General features: G+C 39.0%; 2 protein-coding genes across 2 annotated transcripts in view; one reads left to right on the top strand and one right to left on the bottom strand.

Moving 5' to 3' along the window:
* CTNNA1 (catenin alpha 1) overlaps positions 1-27,451 on the top strand; it is a 186,080-nt gene that overhangs the window by 113,050 nt on the left and 45,579 nt on the right. Inside the window, exons 8-9 of the mRNA XM_038552316.1 lie at positions 22,651-22,731; positions 23,951-24,103. Coding sequence (XP_038408244.1) covers positions 22,651-22,731; positions 23,951-24,103 — 234 coding nt within the window. The remainder of the gene's footprint in view (positions 1-22,650; positions 22,732-23,950; positions 24,104-27,451) is intronic.
* On the bottom strand, positions 6,169-10,486 carry LRRTM2 (leucine rich repeat transmembrane neuronal 2). Its single transcript, XM_038552317.1, has 2 exons — positions 9,741-10,486; positions 6,169-9,397 (listed from the first exon to the last, which is right to left on the bottom strand). Exons 1-2 carry the CDS (start codon positions 9,742-9,744, stop codon positions 7,851-7,853), a joined length of 1,551 nt encoding a protein of 516 aa, XP_038408245.1. The 5' UTR covers positions 9,745-10,486; the 3' UTR covers positions 6,169-7,850.

The raw sequence follows: 27,451 nt of genomic DNA on the forward strand, positions 1-27,451 counted from the left end.
TCCTCAGCCTTGTATTTTGTCTAAAATAAAATTGTCAGAAGCTGAGATATCAATGATATTATTTAATTCTTTTGAAAAATAGTATCTGTTTATGAAAGTGGATAATATATGTTGCCATATAGAATTTATTGAACAAAGAAAAGAAGCATCACTGGATTTTAAGTGCCTGCCTTACTCTGAAGAACTTTGAAATTTGAGATTCTATCTTTTGAAATTTAGCCTTCATTCATAAAGCCAAATTAATATGTATAAAATTTTAATACATTTTATAACAGTGCTATTTTCAATACTAGTAGTATTTTCAATACTAGATAGAAAAATGTATCCAGTCTGTTGGCTTACTAAAAGCTGTTGCTCATTATCAGTCTTCATTTTGGATATTATACATAAGTGAGGGAAGTTAGACCCGAAAGTAAAGAGTTTCATGGACTAATGCTTCGGTCTAGTATGTTTTTAATATGACTATATTCTCTACTTGATGGATCTGTTGCATCTAGTTCTTCACATATTGCTGTTAAAAAATAGCATGTGTTTATGGAAACTTTACTGTATTCTGGCTTGTTCCCAGTACTTTATGCATATTAAATTCCCCTTTGGATGTTACTACTATTAATTGCGTGTAGGGATGAGAAACTTAAGGCACAGTGCAGTTGAAGGACTTGTCCACGGTCACAGGTACAGCTGTGGAGCAGGTCTCTTAATGACTGTGTTCTTTATTCCTGTTGAAATCTTAAGTGTTTGTTCTAATAGCATATAGTATGAATTACATTTTAAAGGGACAGTAAAATTTCTGATAGCTATCAGACCAGTGAATGCTTCATTTTTAAAAATATATTCTTTCTTAAAAAATTTGTCATCTTGTAGATTCCTCTCAAGGAGAACATTTATGATTATCATCACTACAACTAGAGACTATGCATGCAATGTGCTTCTTTTCAGTTGTGACTTGGTAGAAGATTTTTAAATTTTAAGTCATACACCTCATCTAGAAGACTTGTAATGGAGCACATATTCAATGGGGGTCCCTCAGGGGATGAAATACTGTAGTTTGGGTTCCAGGGATGTGATAATGAGGGAACACGGACTGCTTTCCCAAGTACATTCATGTTCAGTCTCGTTGACTTTATAGGCTTCTTTTAGGTTTTTTCAAGGGTTTACGTGAAGAACAAGTCTGCCTGTTCTTCATAACACCCTTGGAGATACTCTCTGACATTTTTTCTTATTGTTCCTGCAGCCAGCTCCATTACAGCTCCTGTAAGTAATTCACAGGATTTTGCATTTAAGTGTCTTCACCCCCCAATAAACTGCTTCTTTTATCAGATGAAAGCCATTGGTTTTGTTCTTTTCTTTAGCCACCAGGAAGATCGAGGCCAAATTAGTATATATTAGAAATAACTATTTCATTACTCTACCAGAGCTTTTTAAAATAAGTTATCACAAGCCTTTAGAATCTGGTGAAATATTTAGATATACATAAAATACATTGTATTTTCAAGAGGTTCTTGCTTTCTGTGAAACATATATTGGACCCTTAGAATAAGAATCCCTGCTTCTGATCTTTTCATATCCTTATTTCAACCATTTAGCACATATGAATATATTATGCTATGTTTCCTTGACTTCATAGAAGTAAGTTATATGTAAATGAAAAAAAAGGGGGGGGTGCTCCCGGGTGGCTCAATTGATTAAGCTTCTGCCTTCAGCTCAGGTCATGATCCCAGGATACTGAGATCAAGCCCCGAGTTGGGCTCCTTGCTTCTTAGGGAGTCCCCGCGCCCCCCCCCCCCCACCCCTTGCTCTTATGCTTGCTCTCTCTCAAAATAAATAAATAATATCTTTTAAAAAATGATAAGTAAATAGTTTTCAAAGGTTTAAGGTGCTGAGCAGTTACCCTCTATATTTGGCAGCTAGGCCATGAGAAATGTTTTAGTCTATCTCAAGAGGAACTTTACTTCTCATGATGATGAAACAGATGGGCTAATATAAATGGCTGTATAGTTTTTGTCTCAGTTTTCAAAAGAAGCAACCTAGAGGTTTTATATATACATATGTGTATAAATGTGTATAAGTATGTACATGTATGCATGCTTTTTTTGTTCAAATAAATTGTGCTCTGAACACAATTTTGAATGGATAGTTAATGAAGTTACTTCATTTTTACATCTCTTTACCATGGGTCTCAGTAAAGTGTCTTGATGAAAGTTGTAAAACCGCCTTGAGTTTGTCTCTGGGGCTGCAGTTTTAAAATCTGGTTCTCAAGTGAGGGAAGAGTCTTCTTCTGTCTTAGGGTGGTGGTAGAATCACTGGTCCCTATCTTCAGGCTAATTATTCACAAATTCTCCTTCATGTTCAGTTTCTGGTGGGAGGTTCTGAGTTAGAGAGGCTTTGCCAGGCTTTGCTCTTGGGCTTCCATGTATAAGGGGATGGTGTATGTTCAGTTTGCAGACTTTGCAGGATAGGATGTCTCTTTGTACTTGGCTTTGGAAATCCTTCCTCTTTAATCTCCCCTTTGGATAGAGGAAGGGAGGCTTAACCTGTGTCCCTAAAGAGTGTTCCAAAAACTTTGGCTAGTGAGGAGGAACTCAAGCTAAGGAGAAATGTTTGAAATAGCTATGATTTTTCACCTCTCTTTCCTTTCTCTCTTTGTGAAAGACAATTTGTAGTACATTTTGTCTAAGGGAGATTTGAGTACCCAGCTGGTTAGATATATTTAAAGAAGGGAAAAAAATCACTTGAAACAGACCTTGAAGAAATCTATTATAAATTTGAGTGGGAATCTGAGAATGCTGTGGCATGCAGGCAAAACTAATTAAAATAACTGATAAAGAAATGAGATGTAGCTTTACTTGGGATTTTCAAGATTTATGTGTTCGAGAATTAGGTTAATAAGCCCTTTTAACTCCATAAAATATAGGAATTTTGTTCTTTGTGCAATTTGAAACCACCATCACCTGTGCCCTCTAGTGCATAGCTGATGAATTTGACAGTAAAATTTTGTGCTGTGGTTCCTGCCTCTGCCCTTGTTACTGCTTTGATTCCTGGTGTGATAGCTCTCTTAGCCTCTCTGATCCCATCATCCCTGGGTGAAAGTTGTGGCCTTGTTTCTTCCGCCTGTATGGTCCTGCTGCACTACTCTGGGCCTAGAGGAGTAGTATGTGCATCCTGGCAAGTATGGCTATCCCCCTATGCTGCCCAGGCATAGCATGCTTTCCTGGGGGTGTTTATTCTGAGGGAGGGACACTAGTTAAAAATCTCACCTTTCTTATCCCTATCCATATTTACTGAGCTGGTGTCTCAGAGTAGGGTATAGTAGGTCACGTGGGGATCTTAGTATGGTCAGCACTTGTGGGCATCCCTCCTGGAGTTGTGATATGTAAGGTGCTCCTGACATCTGCTCCCACCAATGGACCCCCAGTGTAATGGCCAAGTTGCTGTTTGCTGGGTACAGGCAACCTTTTTGAAGATCCCCCCAGCCTGTGGTGGCCGTCCACTTTCTGGGAAGACGGAAAGCCAGCCTTAAGCCCTGTGATCCCCACAGATAGCTGTTTGTCTACTTGCTAAAGCTGGTGACAGAGCAACTTCTTATTGCATAACTGCTAGTTATTGGCATGGTAGGTTTTTGGCTAGGCCTCCACACCCCCCACCCCACCTCCACCCCCGCCCCCACCCCCACCATGACCTTTACTTTGTTCTTAGCTCAGTTTAACCTTTCACTCAATGAAGACAGTTGATGAGCTGCCCTTTACTCAACTGGCACATTCGGCATTGTAGAGAATACTGTACAAAACAAATGTTCATTTAAGGTTTCTCTATCTGTCACAAATGGTTTTTCAAGTTTCACATGTCAAAATTGATAGCCTACCAAGGAAAAGCTTAAAAAAAAAAAAGACATTCACTTTTTACAGTATACACAATTTTAATAACAAATCTTTCCTGTACACTGCACTTTGTTACCACCCCGGACCCCCATTATAATAGTATTTTCTTCCCACCCCCCAACCCAGTTGCCCACCTCCCAGCAAAAACAAAACAAAACAAAATGGCTCTTAAGGTGATTGAACACAATGTGTTTGGACACTTTTAGTGTCCAGTCTCGGTGTTGACAGGAAGTTTTGCCAAACATTCCATGTATCAGACTTTTTTTTTTTTTTTTTTTTTTTTAAGATTACCAAGGAAGAAGAATAGGTTAGTTGAAGGAGTAGCCGATGTTTCCAAATGTTTGTAATAGCTGTATGAAAGCTTAAACAGTCATTTTCTATTTGTTTTTGGCCTTATTCAAGTACTATGAGTTTGCCCTAAGTTAAGAACAGAAATATTTTATTATCTATAGATGACCTTATTATCCTTATCTTCATCTTTTTCTGGTTGAAGCACTTTAGTCAATAAAATATGAAGATCATGTCTCAAAACAGACTTTTGAAATAGGTCTGTCACTGTATTGCTCTATTAGGAAAATGATCACATAAGTCAGCTTCTAAAAACATTCTTTTAAAATTTCATATAGATATATATCCACATTTTAGGGAGAGAACCAGGCATTTATAGCGTTTTGCCCTGATAGCATGTGTAGGAAGTATGCCTTAAGAAAATGATATGCCTGTTTTGAATTTTAGGATTTGTACCTAGCGATACAGAGGGCTCATTTTTATTGGAAAGATAGAGTCTAGCTCTTGGTGACTAGCATTAGAATAAGCAGATGGATTTTAATAATTAGTGGAGTTGGAAAGTTCAATCAATTCCATTCATTGAATTGGTATAGAAATTAACTTAGGCACATTAAGAAATTACATGTGTTAGTGCAGATTTTTGGCTTAAAAAATTAGTATCTTTGCTTTTTGATGTTGGCAGTGGGTATTCTCTGAGTTGTGTGTGGATTTGCAGAATTTATCAGCCCACTCTCATTTCAGAAAAGTGATTGAAATCCCTGGCAAGCTACAGAAATGAATATAAACGATTCCACAAGCTTTTGGTTACTAGGTGGGTACAGTATCATGGCCTTCTTAGCTTTTCTTTTTTGCAGAGAGATTTAATTCTTTCTCTGGTTCTTAATTAAATGGTCTTTTCCCTCTAACCATAAAAGTGAAAAAAGACTGGGGTTAGGGGGTAGGCGCCGAAGAGGATAAGACTATACTGATAAAACAAGAGCCCTGACATTGCGTTGCCAGGATCTGCAGTGTAGCTGTGATGCTCTTACACCCCAGCCAGTTGGTAAAAAGAGGACATATGACTAACAGTCTCATCTTCAAACCTGTGCCGATACCGAAGCACAAATAGGCCAAAATTAAATGGAATCCTGCCTTCTACAAGCAACTGAAAAGGGAAGTTTTCACTTTAAATGAAAAAGGAAAATGTCATCTGGCACTGTTAGTTACTTTTCTCTGAGAGCATTACCAAAAAAAATGGAGGGCAAAAAATACTATGGTTTTCGGCTGGAAAGTATTCCTTGGTTGCTTTGCTATGCAGTTTCCAGAATTTACTGAATGGCCTGCTTTTCCAGTTTACTTCTCTACATACATTCAGAATTTTGTCAGTTGATTTTAGCAAAGGTAATCTTTAATGTGAGAATTCTCAGCCAATTATTTCTCATCCTTCTCTTTACAGTTTCAGTTAATGTTGGTTGTGGATGGAAAATACTTCAGTGCTATCCTTCAGGGCTAGTGGATTCTGTGTGTTCAGGACACGGTTGTATTGTGACGGAGCTGTGCCCTGACAAATGGCCATGATTACCCTGATAAATGGGTTGGTAAATTTTAGCTCATGGAGCTCTCATTTGTAATGGGGCTTCTGATCCAGCCCCTCCATAGGGAAGCCATGAGCTGTGCTCTATGCCGTAAAATCAGCTTCTGTCGCTGCCCAGGCAGGCCCAGGGTCTGGTTTAACAAGAAATGCTCACCGCTCAAGATCAGCTGAACACAGCTGGGCTGAGACTTTGCCAAACTAATTTACCCACCTTAAAACAATAGAGAAAGCACATTTTTACCTTAATTTATGATCTCATCTGCTTTTTTACTGAGACCTTTTCTTTGAACTGTAGGTAGATACCCCTCTCTTAGTATTAAAGAAAAAAATTAAAATTAAATCTGATAGTTTAAACTGTAGTCTTAGCATGTTTGCTGTTCAATCCTGGGAAGAAAATATGCCTTGAATAGAAGGATTTCATGTTAATGGTCATCTTAAGGAAAAGATAACCTTTTTTTTTTTTTTTTTTAATGGTAGCTTTCATTTGTGGAAAAATTCTGCATGAATTGGTGACTTGGATCCTAAATCTCAAATATATCAGTTTATTTGTAGAAATCACAATCAAAGAAATGAAATACTTGCAGCCTTTTTTCTGTGTGAAGAGTATGGCATCATTATCATTTGTTAATTAGGGAATGTTTCTCTTAACACTCTTTCCCTTTCCAGCTGCAGGTCCCTGGGCCTTGCCCTGTTTGATGCAGATTGTGTAGTTAACCTTTGCTTCACTCTTGGCTGCCTTTTAGCTTAAGCTGAACTGCTTCTGTGGGTCACATTTCAAACTGCTGCCTTTCCCTTTCATCCCTTCACTTCCATGCCACCTTTGAGTTACCACTGTGTGGCTGCATAGGCATTTAGAGTGTTCTCCCACGGGAAGGCTTGGAAGGCTTGCTTCACTAATACGTTGTTTGCTTCACTTAGAAGGAACTGCTCTTAACAGTGTTGATATGTATCTTTACTAAACAGTAAATTTTAGCATGTAATATTTAGAAAGTAATTTTTTCTTGGTTCTATTAAGAATCAGTGTTATGCCTGTTGCTAGCCAATTATTTTTAATTGGGCTTTTTGAGGTTTGAAGATCAGGAAAAGGCAGAAGAAAGAGGTTTAAACCCCTTTGTCAAGGCATCTTTGATCGAGGAGTGAGGGAGAATTTTTGTGTGTGCTTTCAAACTAGAGGGAGCAGGTCACAGGATTGTTAAATTGACTCAGTTTATCTCTTTTCTCTCCAAAATAGTTTCTAAATCTTTTTTCACATGTAAATGTAAATATAGGATTTAGTAAACTAATTAGTAAAATGGTGATATAATACTAGTTTAAAAAATTGTCTAAATGCCACAAAAATCAACATTTCCATTCTAAGTCAAACTAGAGATGTAGCACATGAAGTCAGTGTAATTATTTACTATTGATTTCATTGTAATGAGACCTTTTCACAATCACTTGGATTCATTGTTTAAATATATTAAAGAGTCACTCAGCTTATTAGAATTACATAAAGGGTTCTGATTTCATAATGTGGATTTCGATAGTATCTACCAACCCAGGCAAAAACTCTAGAATAAGAGTGTTTAATATTTAACAGTCTTCAGCATACATGAAATTCTACTTCCCACACTGGCAGTAAATTGTAGATTTGAATAAATACCAAATTATCATATAAGAGAACTTTGCTAAGCCTCCTTTTAAGCAGCAAGCCAGTTGTGGTACTTGGGATGGAGAGCAGTGATCTAACAAGTATTGATCCATATCTTTTTCTGCTCGGTAGCTTCTTTCCAAACTGTTTTCAGTAGAAAAAAATAACATATGGAGATCTTAGTGTAAATGTTTACACATGATAGTATATAATTACATACATGAAATGTCTTATTTTGAAGTAAGCATTTTTAGACTTTGCAATGAGTGTGAATTAATATGAGTTTTGCTTCATATAACACTTAAAATATGGTTTCATTAAAAAAAATTAAAAATACTTCAACACTTCAAAAACTTAAGTTTCCACTTGGTTTGGAAAATTAGGCTTAATGTCACCATTGGTAAAAATTAGGTATGTATTTAGCCCCTACTATGTAAAATAGGTTACTTATCTGATGTAATTTTTGATGATGGGTCGGATATTATACTTCACATTCTTTGTATGGCAGCTGCTGGCATTTGCACTGTCCATAACCATTAATGATGATGAAGGGTCCTTCATGGGTGGGTTCATATTCATTATACGGTCCTTGGTCTGACATGTTTGACATATGGAGTCGTGTTTGGGATCGGAGCTGCCTGTGGTTCTGAATCATTGAGCACTGCCTAATTCTTCTTAAAGTGGGAGGGCAGCACTTCCTGGAGATGAACACTATAAAAATAATAAAAAAGAAAGAAAACAATAAAGCCATTGTTCCTGTAATTACCCGCTGAGTGAAAATGGCATTGTCTGGTTCGGGAAAGTGTTCCTCAGTAGTAACTGCTATGCCTGCAGTAGTTGGGATTTCTTTGTCTCCCACATGGTAACTTGATGAGCTTATTCTTTTTGTATATTCTGTGGTTGGATCTCTATAAGTTGTAGCCATGGCAGTGACAGTGGTTGATAAATTCCAGCAGAGCTGAAATCCGTGGACTGCATCTAGTATATCCTCTCCTTGGGTGTGGTCGGGGCTGTGACATAGGATGGAATGTTCCCACCGACCTTGGAAACTGCCCAGCCAGGAGGCCAGTGCACATATTCGAGGGCTGCATTCCCACAGATTGCCAGAGAGGCCAACGGTTGTGAGGGATCTCAGGGAGTTTAAGATCTTGGAATCAAGGCTATTTAACTTGTTGTTATCCATGAGGAGAATTTTAAGATTAGGCATTGTTTCAAACACTGTCAGGTCGATGGCTTTGATTTCATTTCCAGTCAGATCTAGCTTTTCTAAAGTGCCCCAGGTCCACTCCATTCCACATGTCAAGTTGCTAATTTTGTTCCATTGTAAGAAGAGCGTGTGCAGACTGCTTAGCCGTAGGAAATGAGCAAAATTAATCTTCGTCAGCTGGTTGTGCTCTAGGTGAAGCTCTCTCAGTTTGATTAATCCTGCAAATCCATTCCGAGCCAAACTTCGCAAACGGTTTGTGCTCAAATCCAGAAACTCCAGACTACGACAGTCCCAGAACAGACGTACTGGGATAGTCCGCAGGGAGTTGGACCGTAAATGCAAGGTCTGCAGCTTCCGAAGGCCGTAGAAGAGCTCTGGGTGCAGAGATGACAGCTGATTAAAAGACAGGTCCAAATTTTGCAGGTTAATCAGTTGAGTAAAAGTTGTGTTTGGCAAGTAAAATATTTTGTTGGAACTTAAGATTAATTCCTTAAGTTTATATAGTCCTTGAAAAGCATCTTCTTTTACTGTCGAAATTTGATTGTGGTCTAAGTGGAGCCAGGTAAGTTGACTGAAGCTGGCAAATTGATCCCTTTCGAGCTCTGTGATGTGATTGTGCCTCAGGGACAGGCCCAGAGAGCCCTTGTCTGTGGCGTTCGGCACTGAGCGGAAGCCCTGAGAGTCGCAGTAGAAGAGCAGCTTCTCACAGCGGCATTTGGGTGGACACGCCATACCCAGGGCAGGCAGCATTTTTAAAACCATACTCATTGCATATATTGCTGCCAGCATAGGGGCCCCTAATGGCCACTTGAAATGTAAGCCTGCAGAATATAATTTAAGGAAAACAAGAAGATAGGATATTTTTCAGCAGAATGCATGAGCTATTAAAAAAACAACGACATTATGGCGAAAGCTTTTACTGCATACAACTTATATTTCCTTTGCTGCAGGAAAACTAACCTTGTTAGTATGACTAGAACAGAACTTAAACCATTAAGAAAACAGATAAAGCCTGGACTGTCATTAGTAATCTATGCTTTTACCTAAACCTCAAAATCCAGAAATTTGACAGTGATTTCCTTCATCAAACATGAATTCAGTGGCTTATTTTAAAAAGCCTGATTCCTTGCTGACTGTACAAGACACACAAATGCATGGACTTACCCATTCTTCTGAGCACATTGGAGGCTGCATTCAGTCGCGGTTGTTAGACTCAACGCAGTGAGTCTGTAAAAGGCTCTAACATGCAGGAGCCTTTGACCAGTTTTGTGTTTCTGTGTCCCAGGCTTTCTGAGTAAAATTGAATCCACCAGGGTGAGTTATTTTTTCCTTAGGATATTCCTCTCGAAAGCATTGGTTTCATTTTCTGTGTTCTCTCTGCTTCCCTCAATCAGTTTTGAATGTAAGTTATTAATTGCGTCCTCCTTCTAACTGCTCAGCTGGTTAATCAAAGCTTCGATCTCTCCTTTCCGCAGCCGTTAGTTCTCTCGGTCTTAACTTGTTGATGGCAGATGGGCGGCTTGTTGCAGAGAAGAGCTCCTGGAGCAGCATGAGTGCATTTACTGAAAAGCTTTTCCGAGAAACGGCACAAGAATGGAATTGCTTATGTGCTGCGACCACACAGAACTGTATATAGGCTGACGTCACCGGGTGACGTGTCTTTTGTTTGGGTTTTCCAGAAGCTTTACTGTTATAAAGCACCGTGCTTTGTAACAGTATCGGGGTCGCTGTAAGACCCCTTGATTATAATAAAGCGAGAAAGAACTCCTGACTTAAAAACATGGTATTCCTTCAGTGTAGGAAGCAGCAGTGAGGTTATAATAAAGGCTGCATTCAGGAAGACCCATTGAACAGTGAGTTGGGATAGCAGAGTGATGATTTTTAATGCTTGGAAGAGCCAGTATTAGACTGCCGATTCTGCAGAGGGAGATCATCCAAATAGGCAGGAGCCTGCACGATTTATGAAGTGCAGATTTAACGCCAGCCTGTGCAAGGTAGTGCCTGCTGTTCTGTAGTTTGGAAAGCTACTCAATCACCTTGTTGTCATACTTGTTTAAAATAGAAATGTGACTAGGATTTGCTTTAGATGTGTTGGAAAACTAACCAGGTGGGCTTGGCTTCTTTGTCATTAAGAGCTAATACCATAAACCCAGCATAAAGCGGGGGGTGGGGAGGGGAACCTTGCAATACAAAGTATTTGGTCACTCTGCTCCTTGAGAATTAAAGGGGAACTTGAATTAAAAAGAGTTCTTTTCTGTCTCCTTTTATAACAATGTTTTAATCACATTGCTGATTGAAAAATAATGCTGATTTGACCTATAGATGTCTTACTAGCTAGGAGAAAAGGTTAGAGTGATACTCTATGCCCTAAATAAACATTAACAGAGGAACAGAAATGATTTAGGACAAGCAGTAGAGCGTGGTTGGATTCTGATATAGTCCCTTATATTTACCTCTGAATCTCACCTACTCCTTCAGCTGAAAGCCTCAGCTGATGCTGAGTGTGATTTTGGGGCATTGTGGCACCCATATAACAGAGCATGTGCATACTTAAGTGTTCCTACCGGCACTCTTAAGAACTGACTTTGAGTCTAATACTAACTGTTATTGGAATCTCTGGTGAATACAGAAGGTCACTTATACTTTGGAATAGGATCTTTGCCTTGGTTGTTTTTACTTGACCTAACTGTGTCTTCTCCCTGTCGAATAGTGTCCTCACTTTTCAGAACTTGGTTATGAACCTACAGTTTAATGTTAAAAAAGATTTTATTCATTTATCTGAGAGAGCGAGCACGCGCTAGAGAGGGAGAACAGGCACAAGTAGGGGCAGAGGGAGAAGGAGAAGCAGGCTCCTTCAATGTGGGGCTCGATCGCAGGACCTTGGGATCATGACCTGAGCCCAAGGCAGGGGCTTAACTGACTCAGCCATCCAGGTGCCCCTGGTTCCATGTTTAATGTATGTAAAGGATTTCTCTAACATCAGTCATGTCATATATTCAAGCGTGACAAATGTAAGGTTTTTTACATATCTTACCTAATGTTAATTTGGCCATCCATGCCAATTTCCGTCATACCATTGGTGTTTAACCTGGAGGCAAAATTTTAAAAACTACTCATGGTGTCTGTGAAACCAGAACGGTCATTGGCTTCCAGGGATTTTATCCTCCTGGGCAAGAAGTCATCTTAGCTTCTGTGGAAGCATGGTACTGAAGTGAGGGTTGGAAGAACCTGAGGTCCCTTCCTCAGTGCCATGTGTAAAGGTGCTGTGAAAAGAGTGGCAACTGCTGGTGTGTAGTCTGAGTCCTCTTAGAAGCAGACCCCATGATGGATTAGAAGTATTAGAGTTTTATTTGGGAAGTATAAAAGGAGAGAGAAAACAACAGGAATACCGTGAGGGCCAGTGGAGTCTTCAGACCACAGGGCAGGTCTGACGCCTCTGAAAGGAGAGAAGAAGGAAAGATTGGACAGTCTTAGACTGTAGTGCACCCCCAAGCCAGAGATAAGCTCCCAAGACAAAACTGCCTGTGAGTGAAACCCCACATTCTTTAGAATGAGCCTGTACTAGTACTTCCACATTTTCCTCCTTGCTGGTTAAGGAAGGGAGAGATCCTCTTTTAGACCTAAGGGATGCCACTCCCCCCACTGACCTTCATCTTTTCCATAGTCTTGTCTGTCCATAGGATACATGTTCTTAACCTAAGTCCATGGACTCGTTTGTAGAATTTTGTTGTGCATTTTTCTGTGAATAAGTTTTAATCAGATATTCATAGGGCCTGCAGTCCTGGGCTACAGAGTTCCTGCTCCTCAGGAGCATCTTTCTCCTAAAACATTGAAGGAGAGGGAATCTGATAGTAGTCCGCCCCCCCCCCCCCTTTAAGATTTTTATTTATTTATGAGCGAGAGACAGAGACAGAGAGAGACGCGCAGAGACACAGGCAGAGGGAGAAGCAGACTCCATGCAGGGAGCCTGACGGTGGGACTCTATCCCAGGTCTCTAGGATCACGCCCTGGGCCGAAGGTGGCGCTAAACTGCTGAGCCAGTTTTTTTTTTGTTTGTTTGTTTGTTTTTTTTTAAAAAGGAAAAGCAGTCCTTGGGATACTGTAAATGCCCTTATTGGATGAAGTCAGCCACTCTCTGATTTCAAAACAAAACAAAGAACAAAACCCCAACCTTCGCCAGGGAGAAGGAACTGGATTAAATTCTCCCTTGAAGTAACTACTTTAGTTCCATGTAGAGAAAAGCATTAGAGTCAATTGGATTAGAGCAACCACAATTAAGAATGAGTTGTATGTGAAAATTTAGAAGAAAAAGCATCTCCTTCCCCGTAGACGCTTGGTTCCTTGCAGCTCTTTAGTCTGCTTCCCTACTTCTTATATATTAACAAATGGAAAATGCTTAAATTATATTATCGTAGCACTGTTATACCAGATTTGTGGGCAAGGGAAATTGCTCCGAGAAGCACCAGTGCAATCAGGAGTAATTATTTTTTGACGCATCTGGAGAAGTGGGCAGTAATGCACAGGAGAAGTAGGTGGTAATACAGCATCACATACCCAGAGAGTTTCTTCTAAGTCACTAGGCATCTTGCTCACTGTACTTGCCTTCTCTTTGGGTTCAAAAGGTTCAGTCTCTGGAACCAAAGAAGATAAGGTGTTTGTCTTAAAGTTAGTGGATTACACGGTTTGCATTGATGGAATTTTGTCATTTTTTTATCTTGATCTTTCTTAAGCTCAAAGGACTAAACAGAGATCTGTGTTCTTTCTGAATTAAACTTGTTTTTGGTTTCATATTAGGACAGCTTTATTTTCCATTCATATGCCTTTGACTTAATTAAAGTGGCAGGACAGCCACTGGAAAGTACTATCCATATCATCTAAATTTTCACTGCTTTAGTTGTTCTTTATGACAAGGCAAAGGAGAAGTAAGATGTAATTCATTTCTCTGTGAATGGTTTTAAGCAAAGTGAGTCAAGCGGCAGGGCTTAGGTGCTGTAGTTACATGCATTACTCTACATGAAAGTTTGCTTTTAATATGTATTGCTGATTAAGGAGAATTATTTCCCTGCTCGGAGAGGCAGATGTACAGATAGATACATGGAATTTTCTGTTCTTTTGCAGTAGAGCCAGAGCTTGATTTTGAATTATGCTAAAAAGTCAAATGTTCCCATAATCATTCCCAAATCCAAAAATTGTATAACTCTAGCACCAGTGATATTGCACAAAGGTGCTCTGTAGAAGTATATTAAAATAAACCTTACTGCTGCCTGTCTTGATTGCTACTTGGAGGATCCCTTCACATTTATCAAAATGGGATAGTCATTTTTCCGGTGGAGGTCCTAGATATTATGGGTCTGAATATATTTCCTGCTAAGAACCTTTTAGTGTTCCTAGCTGGCAACCTCAAATTTGGGCCTGGGTTAGAGTAAGTGGGTTTTACTAGCCTTCTTTTGTAGAGAAGAAGGAAGGAAGATGAGAGAAAGATAATGTTAAATCCTAGAGTTGTTCATTTCTTTTAGACTGTATGTATTTGTGGCAAACACATGACTGTTCTTTTAAATTTTTTGATTTGCTATTTAGAAAAAAGGAAAACTCACTAAGATTTGTGCTGAACATTAGCTTGTCATCTTCCCAAGAAACAAGGTGTATAAGAGGCAGGTAGAATATATAAGGATTGATGGCCTTACCAGTTTATCATAGAGGTGGATAAAGATAGTGGATAGTCCCAGATGGAGCCAGAGGCATTCAGAACACTGGGCTCCAGGAGTCTTGGTGCTCACTAGACCACTGTCAATGTAAATAAATAGGTGTATGGTTGGGAATCTTTCTTTTTAAATGCCTTTTTAATAGCCAGCTGTCCACATAAGGACATTTTTAAAATCCCAATTTTTTAATTAGATCGTTGTCCCTATCCCTGTTCTTTCTCCATTGCTTTTGATTTTTTTTTAAATTTTTTTTTTAATTTTTATTTATTTATGATAGTCACAGAGAGAGAGAGAGAGGCAGAGACATAGGCAGAGGGAGAAGCAGGCTCCATGCACCGGGAGCCCGACGTGGGATTCGATCCCAGGTCTCCAGGATCGCGCCCTGGGCCAAAGGCAGGCGCCAAACCGCTGCGCCACCCAGGGATCCCTGCTTTTGATTTTTAAAAGTCCTTTTGTTCTCTTTTTAGTAAACGGGACTGAGAAAGCAGTAGGTTCCACAGTGATGGTAAACTGTGTTCCCTTTGATGCTATAAAACTTTGGGATTTCTTCTAGGGTAGTTGTTCCTTGTGGGGGTGGTGTGGCTAGGGTCATGGTGACAGCCTAATTCTGTTGTTCTAGTGTTATATTCTGTGTCCAGGGCTAAGTAATTCGGCAGTAAATCTTGGGGTGATGCACTTGAGTCAGACTCTAGGTCAGGGAAAATCTTTCATAGAAGTTTGGTCTGGGGTATGTTTTAGCCATGAAAATCTTTTATTTCACCTAGCATAGAGTTCAGACTAAATAGAACTATCCTAAAGTCTTGATTAATTCACAGACTGATTGAAATTTGTATTGCCAAGCCCTTTTCTTACTGTTGTGTTGACAGTGGCTTCATCGTGGTCATGTTTCCCCCCTTCCTCTGTGTGGCAGGCTTCATTTTCATTTATTCTGAAATACAGCTCAGTTTGGATTTGTCTTTCCTGTTTCTCCATCTCCAAGTAGCTTTCTGTTTAGGTATGTTTCCTCCTGCCAACATAGGTGGCCCACAGGTATACATACAAAACCATTTGCACAGAACGGAATTAAGAGTTAACATACTCATTCATATTTTCTTGAATAATCTCTTTCCGTGTTAGAGGCCTTTGACCCATTTGGTTAAACTTAAAGGGGTGAATTTGCATGTATATTGGCTAGATGCTTGCAGTCTTAATTACTGAACCTTAGAAATGACATTAACTCAGAAATCTGGGGTAGAAGAACAGTGAGTGACATGTGCTAAGACAAGCCAAAAAATTGAACATGTGATGGCATCAGTGCAAAGAAAATTAGTAACAAAAATTTGGCCCAAAGAGAAAAAGATCATTTCTTATTAAGAGAGGCTTATAGCAGACAGCCCAGGTGGCTCAGCAGTTTAGCACTGCTTTCAGCCCAGGGCATCATCCTGGAGTCCCGGGGTGGGTCCCACGTCGGGCTTCCTGCGTGGAGCCTGCTTCTCCCTCTGCCTGTGTCTCTGCCTCTCTCTGTGTGTCTCTCATGAATAAATAAATAAAATCTTTAAAAAAAGAAAGAGAGAGAAAGAGAGAGGGCAGCCCCAGTGGCCCAGTGGTTTAGCACCACCTTCAGCCCAGGGTGTGATCCTGGAGACCCAGGATCGAGTCCCACGTCCGGCTCCCTGCATGGAGCCTGCTTCTCCCTCTGCCTGTGTCTCTGCCTCTCTCTCTGTCTCTCATGAATAAATAAAAATAAAATCTTTAAAAAAAAAAAAAAAGAGAAGGGCTTATAGCAGGATGTCAACATTATAGTTGGGGTAGAGATGAGCCCATATCACTCAAACAGTACTGCTAAAGCTTGACATCCTGTGGGAGCTGGTTCTGAATCGCTGCTGTGTGTGTGGTGTGTGTGTGTGTGTGTGTGTGTGTGTGTGTGTGTATGTATGTATGTGTGTATTTGTAAGAGAGAGAGAGAATGGGGGGCTCTGTCTAATGGCTTCATAGTTTTTCAATTGTAGGGCTATACCATAATTTATGGACATGTAGTTTGAGGCTTTTGGCTTTTCCAGACAGAGTAAAATGAATATCCATTTGATATCTTTGGATTCTCAGGCAAGTTTATGTATAAATTCCTTTTTTTTTTTTTTAAAGATTTTATTTATTTATTCATGAGAGACACACAGAGAGAGAGCGAGGCAGAGACACAGGCAGAGGGAAAAGCAGGCTCCATGCAGAAGCCTGATGTGGGACTCGATCCCGGGACTCCAGGATCATGCCTTGGACCGAAGGCAGGCGCTAAACCGCTGAGCCACCCAGGGATCCCCTATGTATAAATTCCTAACCATAAAATCACTGGGTTGCAGAGTATATATGCTTAAAATTGATAGACATTGCCACATTGGCTTCCAAAAAGTTTTAAATCATTTCATACTTCCCCCAGAAGTCTGTAAGTGTTTACTAACCACCCATCACCTCCCTCCCTACCCCCACAATGTATTTAACAATATTTTGGAATAGGTGGAAAATGCTTTCTTTTGTTTCTCTTCACCTATGAGTAGCAGTGAACATCATTTTGTATGTAGATGTATTTCCATTTTTGTTCCTTTCTGCTAAATTTGTTATTGATTTTCTTTGCATTGATACCATCACATGTTCAGTATTTTTCCTTTGTATTTCATTTGGTCATTCCCATGTGGAATTGGTCATTTTCTTAAAGATTTGTAAGCTATTTTTTATTAAATTAATTTTGGGGGGCACCTAGGTGGCTTGGTCAGTTGAGCGTTTGGCCCTTCATTTTTGACTCAGGTAATACGATCTTGTGGTCATGGAATCAGGCCGCATGTTGGGCCCAGCACTCCTCTCAGAATCTGTTCTCTTCCTCTCCTTCTGCCCTTCCCTGTACTCGTGCACACTCTTTTAAAATAAATAAATATAAAATAAATAAAATCTTTTAAAAATTCTTTTTTTGTTTAGTATTTTATAAATATTTCTTCCAGTTATTCATCTTTGAAAGATTTTTGCTTTATATGTTTAGTGTCTAAAATGATGAGAATGTTCTTAAAGAAAGGAAACACACATGTGCTGTATCCAACGCCAGTTGTATGAACATGAGATGTAAAATCTTCAAGATTCCCTGTTAACCCATTATCTTAATTGAGTAGAGCAAAGAAGATCAGAGTCCTTTAGAAAGTTTTTTTGTAGTTAACATAGAAATCAAAGAGTTCCCTGGTTTATCAACAAATCTTAGCCTAATTTTCCCAATCAACTGAGCATTTAACAGTCCTGAAATATCCTTTTATTTATTTATTTATTTATTTATTTATTTATTTATTTATTTATTTATTTATTTATTTATGATAGTCACAGAGAGAGAGAGAGAGAGAGAGGCAGAGACACAGGCAGAGGGAGAAGCAGGCTCCATGCACCGGGAGCCCGATGTGGGATTCGATCCTGGGTCTCCAGGATCACGCCCTGGGCCAAAGGCAGGCGCCAAACCGCTGCGCCACCCAGGGATCCCCTGAAATATCCTTATAATTGAGTCATCTTACTCTTTTTTTCCCCCCTACGTTATTAGTAGTTTCAAAATTAAGACCTTATTTTATGGCCTTCAAGTACTTACTTTGTGTACCTGTTTGTTTTAAATGCCTGTTCGTGCTTCCAATTTACAGCACCAGTTTAATAAGTAGATGATGATTATCTGTTTTAAGAAAAAGAAACCTGATATCTCAAAAAGAGATTAGAATATCTCAGCTAAATGCTTTAGGTTGTGCCGGGACTCTCTGAGTATTGGCTCTCTAACTTTTCCATATCCTGGATTTCATCATAATTCCCCCCAGAAAGATAAAGGAATGGTTTACAGGTTCATTCTCATCTCCCAGGATTTGGCAGAAAAGATGCCACAAGTTATTTCACCGAAAGCACTGTGGAAGTTCACTCTGTGTTTTTTTCCCTGGAAGTACTGTGTTTCTTTTGTACCATTACCTTTTAGGTTGATTAGTCTTTTGTAGAGTCATCTGGGAACCTTTGTCACATTATTTCTAGGGATTAAAATACACCTTGAGATGCCACCAGCTGTGCCAGGGACATATTTCATCCCTTCCCAACTGGGAACAGTTGGACTAGTGCCATGGAGTTGAGAACTTATAGGGTAGAGATGAATAATTGGTGGACATATGCACCAGCCAAAGCAGTGAGGCCGGTGATACCTGTGGCAAAGGTAGAAGTGGTTTGGGGGAGTTTTGAGTTCATTATAGGAGAAAAATTATTCTTCTGATGCAAGGGTCTGGTCTTCGGGAGGAAACATGGTTGTTCTTTCACAGTTCACCACCAAAGTGAGTAAAATCCTCCAAGAAAGTTTAGTTTTTTAAAAAAGATTGTATGTATGTATGCATGTATTTAAGAGAGAGAGAGTGTGTGTGTGTGGGCACGCACCCTCACAGTGGAAGAGGTAGAGGGGAAGGGCGAGAATCTCAAGCAGACTGTACCAGGTGCCCAGCCCAGCACAGAACCTGATCCCACGACCCTGATGTCATGACCTGAGCCAAAACCAAGTGCTAGAATCCGCACCAAATAAGCTACCTATACACCCCTAGTTTTTAATACTTCTTAAAAATCAGTGTGTTACTTAAATTAACCCTGCGTGTAACTTTCCTGTCCAACTCTGACTCCCTCTTAGGTCGTTCAGAACTATCAGGCCCAGCACAGTGGAGAGTACTGCTGAATTATGTGTTGCTCTGAATTATTTTATCTCAGAGTATAAACTCTAAAAGAAGGATTTTGGCTAGTCCTGTCTACTTCAGTGGATGCAGAGTTAGGTGCGTAATAAAGAGTGTGTCTAAATAAACAGAAGTTTGGCCACACAGGAGAAAGGTGGAGTGGCTGCTTCTTGCTTCTGTTGAAGGTGGGTTTTGAAAGCCATTTCACTGTCTCCGCTGGGACTGGGTTGCTGGAGGCCATCTAGCAACCTTTGCCTCTCCCCAGTTCAGCTGTTACTTACTTGCCAAGGGAAGCTATATGTTGAAACCCCAAATATGCCATATCTTTTTCTTAGTTCTTTGTCACTGCTTTAGCAGGACATACATATCAAATATAATTGAACCTAGAGTCTCTCAGGTAGGTAGGAGCTGAGAGTCATTTATTTTAAATGTTTAAATGAGCAGCTTTCTTTTGGCATAACTAAAACTAGAAATAAAAAATCCTAACAGCTTTAATTTGAAAGAGAAGTAAAATCTTGTTTCACAGATCAACAACCTTTCCACTTTCATCAAGCCCATTCTTTTTTTTTTAATTCATCAAGCCCATTCTTAAGGTTGTATGTATATGCATGTGTCCTTACCCCTATTGTATCTTATCTTTTTTTTTTTTTTTTAATTTTATTTATTTATTCATGACAGAGACACAGGCAGAGGGAGAAGCAGGCACCATGCAGGGAGCCTGACTTGGGACTCAATCCCAGGTCTCCAGGATCACACCCCAGGCTGAAGGTGGCGCTAAACTGCTGGGCCACTGGGGCTGCCCACCGCTATTATATTTTAAATGATTGGAACCCTAACCTTGTGTGTGTATACACACACACATATTTTAAGGGGATGCCTCGATTTATTTATTTATTTAGGATGCTTTGATTTAAAACGTGGTCTATTTAGTTTAGCCTAAAAGCTTCAGCAAATGACGCTTCTGAACTGCCCCTTCCTGATCAATGTGGCATAAACTTTTATTTCCTAAAGTAACAAGAAAGACAAATTGATTTTTAGGGTAGTTTGACAAATACAGAATTAACAGATTCCTGGTGTGGATTGCATCTTAAAGTAAATTTTGCTCTGTGGCTATATACCTCAAAATCAAATTTGAGAATTTTCTTTTATGTAACTTGTAAAGTACATCCTTCTACACAAATTGGGAAAATTTCTGGATATTCGAGTTTATAAGGGTTTGGGTTCTCATGAGGTCATTGTGCCCAGCCTTTGCATTTCAGGTAACCGATATTTTCTGGGATAAAAGACCTACTAGAGGGGCACCTACGTGGCTCAGTTGATTGTCTGTCTTCAGCTCAGGTCATGATTTCAGGGCCCTGAGTGGGGAGTCTGCTTGTCCCTCTGCTCCTCCCCCTGCTCGTTCTCTCTCTCTCTCCCTCTCTCCAAGAAAATAAATAAAATCTTAAAAAAAAAAAGTGAGAGAAACGATCTACTAGAAACATCCTAAAAATGTGGTTAGGAGCAGCGTTAAATTATACTGGGTTAATTTGAGAAATATTCTTGACTTGTGCACTTGTGTGTTTATGGAATGTACCGAGACCTTCCTGATGAAAGCATTAGTTATAAGGTCAGTTTGATTTTTTTTTTTTTTAAATCTTGTTTTAATCACCTTTTCCTTAGAGCCTGTTATTTGATCTTTGAGATTGTCAGTAACTAATTATACTTGTCAAGTTCTTTTCTGACTGATGGCCATGAGTAAATCACAGTTAATTCCTTCAGGTTGAAATTCTCAGTCGGTTTTGTTGAGACTCTTCTTTTAAGAACCATTAAATTTTTTTTTCTTTGTTGAAAGAGAGAGAGAAAGAAGAGAGGGTACATTGAGGTAGAGGGGAAGAGAGAGAGAGAATCCGAAGCAGACTCTGCACTGGAGTCTGCTGCAGGGTTCCATCTCATGACCTTGAGATCACAACTTGAGCCGAAACCAAAAGTTGGACACTCAACCAACTGCATCACCCATACTCCTTCTTACTCCTTAATATTACTTAATTTTATTGGCATTACAGGATTATTAAGGGGAAAGGTAATGGATATGACCCTAAGCAGATAGGAGAGTGACTATATTAATTTAGCACTTTTATTTCAGCTCTCAATATTCCTAAAATCCCATCTTGTCTCCTCTCTCTCGTCTGCTAAATGATCTGTATCCCTCAGTATTTCTTTTCTCCTGTAACAATCCATAGAGACCCGGGGTGGGGGGGGGGGGCACAGAGGGGCAAGTGTCATTGTTCCCATTTAACAGATGGGGAATAAGACAGTGAGTAACAAATGTTACATACAAGGCACTGAGAAAACAGAAAACAAAACTCACCAAACTATTCATGTGCTGTACTTGTTTGTGTACTGATGGCATATCTATACCAGAACGTCTTGAGGGCATTGAAAAGTAGAACAATGGGTTAAATTCCTTTGTCCACTTGTCTCTCTCCTGTGATTAGTATGTGTTTTTTTTTTTTTTTATTTATTTATGATAGTCACAGAGAGAGAGAGAGAGAGGCAGAGACACAGACAGAGGGAGAAGCAGGTTCCATGCACTGGGAGCCTGATGTGGGATTCGATCCCGGGTCTCCAGGATCGCGCCCTGGGCCAAAGGCAGGCGCCAAACCGCTGTGCCACCCAGGGATCCCTAGTATGTGTTTTTTATTTTACATTTGTTGGGTGGGCATTTTGTCAGGATAAGCATTTTATGTACTTGTTAGACTAACCTACCTGATGTCTTACCAAGGTGTTTCCAAGTATATGGCTAGTTCTATCTGGGTGTCTTACTTTTGTCCCTTTTGCTTTCAGCTGCCATCGATTTTCCGTTCTGGTTAAAATGTTTCCCAGTGCAGGGCAGCCCCAGTGGCACAGCGGTTTGGCGCCGCCTGCAGCCCGGGGTGTGATCCTGGAGACCCTGGATCCCATGTTGGGCTCCCTGCATGGAGCCTGCTTCTCCCTCTGCCTGTGTCTCTGCCTCTCTCTCTCTCTGTCTCTATGAATAAGTAAATAAAATCTTTAAAAAAAATAAAATGTCATATTAAAAAATGTTTCCCAGTGCAAATTCAACTTCCTGACCTCTCAAGCAGTGTCCATTTACATAACTCTTTCAGAGTGACTATTACGTTCTTTTCTGTGCAATACAATTACATTAAGCTTGGGTAGAACCTAAATATATGGCTGAAGTAATGTTACAAAGCTGCATAAGATATATTATTAACTGTGATCTATCATGGTACATCTTAACTTTAAAATTCATTGTTTCACATTGTTTTAGTGCCAGGTACCATCTTTGACATTCATGTCTCAGAGTTCATCAAAATCAGGTGTAACCTGTTTGTGGTTGCAGTTCAAGGAGAACCGATTCATTAATGAAATTGGTGTAAGCGGAACCTTTTAAGTGAAAGTCATGCCTTGGCTTTTGTCTTCTTGTGCTAAAACTCCGGCAGGTCCTGCCATCAGATAATACGGAGCCTAAGCATTGTAAGCTTAGGTTTTTATAACCAAAGCCACATGGTTCTCCCCTACCCTAAATAAGCCCATTTATTTTCCAATCTTTGGCTTAAAAAAAAAAAAGAACGACTTTTAAGAAAATGTTGATTTGAACAAAAATAGATATTGGGTATAATTACATTTCCCTATGAGTCATTAAAATGTGTATCTCTTATTTTCCAGGCTGGACGTAAAGAAAGAAGTGATGCACTCAATTCTGCCATAGATAAAATGACCAAGAAGACAAGGGACTTACGTAGACAGGTAAACTGGAAAAATTGTCAGTTGCTTTCCCAAGTTCTCACTTTTGTAGTTTTGGTTAAAATTTTGATAAATACTGAGCTCATTTGTTTTATTGGCATAAAGGATAGATTTTTCCATAGGAAACTGCTTATCTCTCTTTGATGGCTAATAAGGTTCTAAATGACTAATAAAATCTTTTGGGGCCTGGCATAATACAGTCCCACCGGGATGGACTGAATAAATTAGGTCTAGTGTGAAAAGGATGTACAGCTAAGAAAATGAATTTACAATGACTTGGGGACTTGTGACAAAATCCTGAAGGATTGTGTGATATTAGCTTACATCCAGGAGAAACAGAAATTGCAGTTATTTACTTGACTTGCCCCATTCTGATTACACATTTAAAGCTCCCTTAGATCCTTAGGGGAGATGTTTTTCCAGTATAAATAGGTGGGTCTAGAGATAATTTCATTTGCTCAGTTTTCTTAGTAAATACATAGGAAAGAGTCTCTTCATTTGTTATATAGTCCCATTAACATTTTATTTTTATTTTAATTTTTTTCCCATTAACATTTTAGAATCCAATTGAGTTTTAGTGTTTAAAAAACATAGGGTTGAATTTAAAAAACAATGTATTACGATTTAAAACAAAGTTCATAGTAATAATAGTTTCCAGTCTTTAGTAAGGCGGCATTTTATTGATCATGTTTGATAAAAAGCAAAATTGATGGAATGTGTATTTGTTTTCCTTATGGTAAAGTCGTGTCAGAAATGTTTATAAAGATAACCTTTCAGGTGTAAGGTTTACAGTGTGCTGCTAACCCTGTTCAGATAAACTATAAAATACTTAATCTCTCTTTTCATTTTTAGTTAGCCATTTAGGCTAATGACATATATTCCAAGGTGATGTGTCAGTTCAGCCCAGATCTGCTTTCTGTTCAGCTTTGCTTTTATTCCTTTAAGATAAAAACTTCAGGTTTGTAATTCCCAAGGATAAAAAAGGGTATTATCTTGAAACCTGAGATTTTATTGCTAAAACGCTGTAACTATAGCATAACCATTATTTTCAGGATCATGTTTCCTATGTTGCAGATTATATAACTGCATGGCTTACATGAGTGATCCTTGTATAAGTATAGGCAGGCTTTCATGAGCTTCCATTAAGATTTAAAAGTACAAGAGAAAAATTGCCTAGTTCCTTGGTAGAAATAAAATCAAATTTTTACAATTTATTTATTAGCTCCGCAAAGCCGTCATGGACCATGTTTCAGATTCATTTTTGGAAACCAACGTTCCACTTTTAGTATTGATTGAAGCTGCAAAGAATGGAAATGAGAAAGAAGTTAAGGAATATGCCCAAGTTTTTCGTGAACATGCTAACAAATTAATAGAGGTAAGTGTATTAGCAGTTTCATTAACTGTAGGTAACTTGATAGAGTGTGGTGATTTTTAAAAATCATATCATTTAATCAAAAAATATTAGGGGCTTACCTAATATACAGTATGTATAAGGTCAAAGTATCATTACTTTACATCTATGCCAAACTACCATTTTGGTCAATTTACATTAATTATGTGCGTGATTAAATATGGATAGTTCCTACGTCCTAGAAACTTAACATTTCCATTTAATGTTAATGCAAATAAAGATAGGTCATGACATACCTGAACTTACAAAACACTGTAGAAGGGGATAGTAGTGCCTAGAATTTGAAGAAATTGCATGGTCTATATCCTAGGCTGCACCCTGGCAAATTACTTAACCTTTCTAAATTTCCATTTCTTTTCTGCAAAATGAGGGATACTAATGATACCTGTCTATGGATTATTTTGAGATCTGAAAGAGATGATGTATGTCAGGTGCTTAACTCTTTGTCTGAGATATAGACTCATTCCAGTTATCATGTTTTAAAGTTGAAGAAACTTGCTGTTAATTAGGTATGTTTGAACAGTAGAAATCTATCCAAGTGGTTGTTTTGTAAGATGAGAAGAAAAAAGGGAAGTCAATTGCTATTTAATTTCCAGATAAGTTGGGCTTGCTACTGCTTTTTGATAAGTGAAATTATGTTATTGTTTAACTTACTCATTATTTATTTTTAAAGTTTGACCCATAGTAAGCACATACTCAAGTTACTTGATTTTGTAACGTTAATGTAGAATATCTAATATTTGGAAAAGGTATTCCGTAGACCATTTGGTAAGATGGTCATTATATTAGAACAGAAAATTGGCCTATTATATAAAGTGTATGTCTCGTACATTTGTATTTATAATGACATTCGGCCAGGTTAATGCCATAAAAATATTCCAAGGAAAACATCAGTGGTCACATTAAATGCATTACTAATTTTACATCTGATTTTCTTTTACCAATTAAATGTTCCTTGACCTAAATTGATTATGTACAGAATACACAGATCAGTCTTTTTCTTTTTTTTTTTAATTTAAATTTTAGTTAAACTATAGTGGAGTATTGATTTCAGGAGTAGAATTCAGTGATTCATCATTTAAATACAACATGCATTCCTCATCATGACAAGTACCCTCTTTAAATACTCATCACCCCTTTTGCTATCCTCCACCCATTTCCCTTCATCAACCCTTAATTTGTTCTCTATCTTTAAGAGTCTCTTTTGGTTTATTCCTCACCTCCCTGCCAGCCCCATAATAGTTAATCTGTTTGGTTTCTTAAATTCCACATATGAGTGAAATCACATGGTATTTGTCTCTCTCTCTGATTTGTTTCATTTAACATAATACAATCTAGCTCCATCCTTGTCTGTTGCAAATGGTAAGATTTCATTCTTATTAATGTCTGAGTAATACTCCATTGTGTATATGTACCACATCCCTATCCATTTCTCAGTTGATGGACATTTGGGTTCTTTCCATACTTTGGCTATTATTGATAATGTTGCTATAAACATTGTGGTGCATGTAGCCCTTCTGTATTTTTGTATCCTTTGGTTAAATACCCAGTAATCCAATGGCTGGGTCATAGGGTAGTCTATTTTTAACTTTTTGAGGAAGCTCCATACTGTTTTTCACAGTGGCTGCACCAGTTTGCATTCCCACTAACAGTTCCAGGGGGTCCCCCTTTCCCCACATCCTCACCAACACCTCTAGTTTCTTGTGTTAATTTTTAGCCGTTCTGAAAGGTTTGAGGTGCTATCTCATCATGGTTTTGATTTGTATTTCCCTGATGCTGAGTGATGTTGAGCATCTTTCCATGTGTCTATTAGCCATCTGGATATCTTCTCATTTTAAATTATTTTTAAAGATTTTTTTCATTTATTTATTTGAGAGAGAGCAAGCAAGGAGAGGGACGATCAGAGAGGGAAAATTAGACTCCCTGCTGAGTGAGGAGCCTGATAGGGGCTGATCCTGGGACCCTGAGATCATGACTTGAGCCCAAGTCAGCTGCTTAACTGACTGAGACACCCAGGCACCCCAGCCATCTTGATGGTTTTTTTTTTCTGGGGGGGAGGGGAGAGTCTCTTTGTGTCTTCTGCCTATTTCTTTTATTTATTTATTTATTTTTATTTTATTTATTTATTTTTATTTATTTATGATAGTCACACACAGAGAGAGAGAGGCAGAGACACAGGCAGAGGGAGAAGCAGGCTCCATGCACCGGGAGCCCGACGTGGGATTTGATCCTGGGTTTCCAGGATCGCGCCCTGGGCCAAAGGCAGGCGCCAAACCGCTGCGCCACCCGGGGATCCCCGTCTTCTGCCCATTTCTTAACTGGGTTGTTTTTTGGGGTGTTGAGTTTGTAAGTTCTTCAGAGATTTTGGATTCTAGTCCTTTATCACATATGTTATTTTTGAATATCTTCTCCCATTCTGTAGTCTGCCTTTTAGTTTTTGTTGATTGTTCCTTTCTCTGTGCAGCTTTTTATCTTCATTCATTCATTCATTCATTCATTCATTCATTCATTCATGAGAGACACAGAGAGAGAGGCGCAGAGACATAGGCAGAGGGAGAAGCAGGCTCCATGCAGGGAGCCCGACATGGGACTTGATCCTGGGTCTCCAGGATCACGCCCGGGCCGAAGTCCGCACTAAACCGCTGAGCCACCGGGGCTGCCCAGAAGCTTTTTATCTTGAAGTCCCAGTAGTTCATTTTTGCTTTTGTTTCCCTTGCCTCTGGCAACGTGTCTAATAAGTTGCTATGGCCAAGGTCAAAGAATTTGCTGCCTGTGTTCTCCTATAGGATTTTGATGGTTCCTTATGTCACATTTAGGTCTTTCATCCATTTTTATTTATTTTTGTGTCTGGTGTAAGAAACTGGTCCATTTTCATTCTTCTGTGTGATGTCCAATTTTCCCAACATTATTTTTTGAAGAGACTTTTTTCCATTGGATATTCTTTCTTGCTTTGTCAAAAATTAGTTGACTCTATAGTTGTAAGTCATAGGTCCGTCGTCTTTTTTTTCTTTTTTTAATTTTTTAAAATTTATTTATGATAGTCACACAGAGAGAGAGAGAGGCAGAGACACAGGCAGAGGGAGAAGCAGGCTCCATGCACCGGGAGCCCTATATAAGTTAATGATTGTCTCATTTGGAATTAAAATCAGAAGAGTATTATTTTGTGTCTCCATTAAGCATTATTTTGTTCACAGTAGTCACACGATAGCACAAGGTATATACAAAGGAAGCCAACCTTCTATAAGTAGTCTCCATATCAGGAAGTATGCCTATAAGACGAAAGCAAGGACACTGTAAGCTCAAGGCCTAGAG

This window comes from Canis lupus, chromosome 11, assembly GCF_011100685.1.
Source record: "Canis lupus familiaris isolate Mischka breed German Shepherd chromosome 11, alternate assembly UU_Cfam_GSD_1.0, whole genome shotgun sequence".
In the NCBI taxonomy this organism is placed as follows: domain Eukaryota; kingdom Metazoa; phylum Chordata; class Mammalia; order Carnivora; family Canidae; genus Canis; species Canis lupus.